Source organism: Schistocerca gregaria, chromosome 11, assembly GCF_023897955.1.
Source record: "Schistocerca gregaria isolate iqSchGreg1 chromosome 11, iqSchGreg1.2, whole genome shotgun sequence".
Classification (NCBI taxonomy): domain Eukaryota; kingdom Metazoa; phylum Arthropoda; class Insecta; order Orthoptera; family Acrididae; genus Schistocerca; species Schistocerca gregaria.
The window spans coordinates 6,675,001-6,680,029 of NC_064930.1; the positions used below are offsets into that span (position 1 = coordinate 6,675,001).

Consider the following 5,029-nt stretch of genomic DNA (forward strand, 5'->3'; position numbering starts at 1 on the left):
TAGCATCCAGTCATATAAATTGTTTTACGGATAAGATAGATGACTCCACACCTATGTATGACATGTTAATCCAAATCTTGATTAAGAATGATGTATAAATTGGAATGGACAGTTACAGAAAGTAGTCAGCTCACAACCTGTGACTTCCATGTATTTTTTATAGTACATAATAGCACTTATACAACCTCAAAATTAAGTAAAAATTGGTGCATGACTTTACACCACACCCATTAACAATTTGATAAACCTGCAATACGATGCACAAGGCAAATAAAAATCATGGATTAAGATACTTATATTTTCGTTTTACTGGGTTCAGTGGTCCATGAGCAAAGAGGCCAACATACACAATTTATGTTAAACTCTAATAAAATGTTAGAGTACTTGCTAACGACCTAAGCAGATAGCATCAAATGCTGTCTCGAGACTAAGTGTATACTGATACAAATATTTGCTACAAGTTACTAAAGAGTGCAGACCTGAACTAGAATCACGTTTTGTAAACAGTGCATTTCCAATTCAGGAATTTGTTGGAAATGAATGGATAGGTCTTTGTAGTAAGCTGACATTTTGAATCAATCCTAAGGCCCTACTTATACGGTACAATTGGAGAAGATCTGTCCATACCATACAGGTACCTGGAATGAACACCTAGTCCAGACCAATGTTTTCACTTGTTTGAGAAAAGTTTCATGTTACCCTTTTAATTATAAACTGCACACCTAAATCAGATCTTGCAATGTAGTTCACTGTGCACCAAGGACAATAATACTGCCAAACTTTACAAGGATTAACAACTACATCATTGTTCAATATCATATGCATAAATGTCCTAGTAGTACTTGTAGAATGTTGAAAATAATTCACAAATGAAGAAGGTGTACAAGCAAAATATGTAACAACCTTCTCTTCTGAGCAATGCTGGTGACATTAATGTCTGGCCACTATGCAGAAATACAGAAATTATTTTTTCTAAATCACAAAATAAAGCTATATACAAAAGCACTTACCTCAATGGCAGTATTTAAATACTCAAACCACATAGTTTCACCAAACTTCTTTACAGAACTGTGTAATACAGAAGAATCATGCAGACCTCTTGAGTCATTGTATAAAATACCGTTACTTATAACACTTTTGTAGAAACTTGCAGCATAGCTACAGCTACTGCATTTAGACTGTTGTGAACAAAGTGATGTTGATGGGGAAGCAGATGCTACAGAAGACTTGAGTCTTGCATTGTAGTGTGTATCTTGTGGGCTAACCTTAGTGGAAACCATTATGGCTTTTTCAAGGTGGCAATTGTTCATCTGGAGCAAGTACTGAAATGAATGAATAAGCATACAGTGCATTGTGTGATACAAGATTTACTTCTAATTACACAGCCAGTATTAAATAAATTGTAATAAATTACATACCAGTATTCCTTTCTATTGCTGAAAATATAATTAATCACAAAACAATGCCGAGAGAAATTTACACGTTTTACTGGCTCATTTTCATTAATGTTTTACACGGGTTCCCGGGTTTGATTCCCGGTGGGGTTGGGGATTTTTCTCTTTCCGGGGACTGGGTGTTTGTGGTACTGGTATCATCATCATCATCATCATTTGTGACAGTGGCTACAATGGATTGTGTAAAAAACTAGACTGTGTAAAAATAGGGACTTTGTACGGGCAATGACGACCGCGCAGTTGAACGCCCAACAAACCAAACATCATCATCATTAATCTTTTACAGAATCAAAGTAGTACTCAATTTGTTAACATACATTCTCTTGCAGTGTACAATTCTCAGAACACCAGAGCAGAATTTATCTCAAAAGAAAAAAAACCACAAAAAAATGAAAATTTCAATAAAGATTTTAAGAATTGTCTACTAGGAAAATAGGGATAATTCAGAACAACGGATATGATTATTAAACTAATGTTATGGATACATAGAAAATGTACTAAACAAGATTTGGTACCTTAAGATTCACTACTTAATTAAAGAACTGTTGCACACAAATCATGTGCAATCCTTGCAACCCCAAGAGAGTCACATGTGCTTGCATTTTCTACCGCCATTTATGTACGCTACTATACACAAATGATTACAATCACAGCACTGAATATTATCTCTGGCTTTGAGGATTGTGAAGACCCTGCACACTGAAATCAGAAAATACAAGTGCTGCAGAACACAGTCAAGGAGACACTGGACATGTTATGGGGACTCTCTCTTCATACAGTTTTTATGAGAGTCTACAAATAGTCTACAGTGTTCAATCAAGCATGTAAGACAAACAAGTTGCTAATCAAAATATATCCAGGACACATTTTCTGGTTAATGTGTCATGTGAAATTGCAGTCAAGTACACTGTGTATATGACATTATACAAAGAGGTTTTCTGCATTCCCTGTCATACATGGCTGGGCATAATCCTACTCAAGTATGCTGGGTGGTGTTGTCAGGAGGAAAAGATGTATGTGGGACTCAAATATATATTGATGCAGGAGTTGCTGTTCACATTTTCAAAACATTTACAATATAAACCAATATGTCATGTTGCATTGAAGGACCGTCAAATCATTGAACTCTGTGTTAGTCTGCTACATCACTCCACAACAAAATCAGATGGACATGGATGGTACAGTATGAAAGATAAGATTTCTCAGAGATGTATAAATAACCCACACAAATTCAATTCCACATCTAGATAGATGGGATGTTCAAATCTATTAAATGCTACTCTTAGATGAAGGTAAATGTGCCACGGCACTCTGACATTCAGTTTCAAGACAGACACATAGACAGGTACATGGGCAGCAACTGAAGTCTGAAGTACACGAACACTTTTATGTTTAACACTAACATTCCCCGCTACAATTTGTAGTGTATCAGAATGTTTTAGCAAGTATCCTGGTCGACTATGAAGAATCAGCCGAGCAAACGATGATCACAATAGATGAAATAGGCACAAATAATGTCTAATGCGAAATTACAGACTCTCTGCGCTGCTCTGTTTTGGCACAGACAATGGCAGTGAACACACAGGACCTATCAGATGGGCGCACATGTTATGATGCCTCCACTTGAAGTTGTCACATACTACCTTACCGAAAACACAAGTTTCATCATTATGCCAAATGAATTAGTTTTTACTGTACCACTGATTGTCTGTACAGCCTTTGTAAGTCTGAAGTGTTCTAATGACTGGTGTCTGTTACCACATAGCCTATTTGAGCCACTGTTAATAAGAAGTAATGCACTTCAAACTATAGAAGAGTTGAAGTGAGAGTTCATTTTAAGTCATTTTGTGGCTCAGAGCAGAGAATGCTATCTTCCCTGCAAGATGGAACAAAGTCTAAAAGAATTGGATGTTTGAGCATGGCCATGGCCTGAAGAATCCAGACCGATAGAATGAATTAGCAAGACAATAATTCATCAAGAAGAGATGTATGAGGTAACAGACAACAATCTAAAATGGTGTTCAAGGAATACTCAAGCTATGTAATGCATACCCACAGCTTTTACCACAGCCATTTCTCAGATTTTACACTTTACTTGGTAACCATGAGGGGAGATGAAACTGTTATGCTGGAAATATTCCAAGTTTTGCAAGAAAGAACACCAATTTTCAAGAAATATTGAGGAGATAACATTTGTTGCCTGTGGCAACTGAGAATTAACAAAGTTGCATTACTTGACGCATTACAATGGCTAAATATTTTGACAATTAATGAAGGATACTGAGGAATTATTATTGAAAAGTTCACAATAACATCATTCGTGAACAAAATACTTCAATAGAGGGTAGAAAACTGCCAGCCACGAATAACAACAGCGCGGGTGCATTACAGATGTGCAACACAGATATAACACAACTACGATTTAGAAGAAATTTGGTGAGTGTGACAGAGAAGACAGCCTGACTTATTTACTGCTGATGGACTAAACATCTACCATCTCAGCACATCCGTCGACTATGATACAACATGTTGAACATGCCCAGTACAATATTCATTGCACCCGTAGCCACCGAGCAGATATTGGCACCGTGGTTGCTAGCAATGGCCAACACATCTCACACAACATAACTTCTCACCTTATTCCTGTGAGAAGTGACCAATTACTTCTCCTACTTGTTGTGTTGCACATGATTACACATCTGTGACTGAGATCACAGGAGGAATGTCATAAATTACAGGAGTAATAATAAAAAAGAATAAGTACAAAATTTCAAAAAGTTACTAGATGATAACAGTGAAGTATTAGAAGACAAGACCCTTAAAAACAGGGAGACAAAATTAAATCTGACTTTGTGTCTAAATTGTCAAAACAAAATAACAGAATGATTACTTAGAATATAAAGTTAACATACTAGAGGAAAACTTACCATCATGAGTACACAATATTGCTTGTAATGAGTTTTGTCATTATTTCACAGATGGAAATACACATTTTCATACAGTACAAACTGATATTTCAAATATGAAAGAGCACGTAGAGTCTTGCAACATGAAACAGTCGAGTCCTCAGTCTACCTTAACTGGCTTAGAGGAAAGCTTGCAAATGTTCGTTGAATGTGGGGTGTAATCCACTAGAGCAAAACCATTTTTGTGGAAAGCAGTACTGATCACAAAAATGAATCTGAAAAGATTTGGGATGTGTTAGAGGAAACTAAATGAGCTCTAGAAATTAGAAAATTTCTAGAAAGTCTGGCAGTACTGAAAGAATTTTTTGAAGATTTACAGCTAGGAAATAGTATGAATTTGTGAAAACATATTTCCCAAATTTAAACCGCAAGCTGGGGGTGATGGTTGGAGGAGGGGGGTTTGTTCAACTAATGTATTTCTTAGGTGTATTCTGATGTTCACTACCTAATAAGAGGAATGACTTGAAAAAGGTAGACTTCACACTAGATTACTTAGTGGGAAATTCAGCAGAAGGGGCAACACCCATTCAGAGGACTAAGTCGTGGAATGATTTTCAGGAAAGTATTAAATCTAAGTACTGGTCTCCAAGCACACAAAAGAAATTGATA

General features: G+C 36.3%; 1 protein-coding gene across 1 annotated transcript in view; it reads right to left on the reverse strand.

Moving 5' to 3' along the window:
• Window positions 1-1,563, reverse strand: part of LOC126295387 (uncharacterized) — a 49,960-nt gene extending 48,397 nt beyond the window's left edge. Inside the window, exon 1 of the mRNA XM_049987868.1 lies at window positions 1,011-1,563. Coding sequence (XP_049843825.1) covers window positions 1,011-1,352 — 342 coding nt within the window. The 5' untranslated portion in view covers window positions 1,353-1,563. The remainder of the gene's footprint in view (window positions 1-1,010) is intronic.
• Between the last annotated feature and the right edge of the window lie 3,466 nt (window positions 1,564-5,029).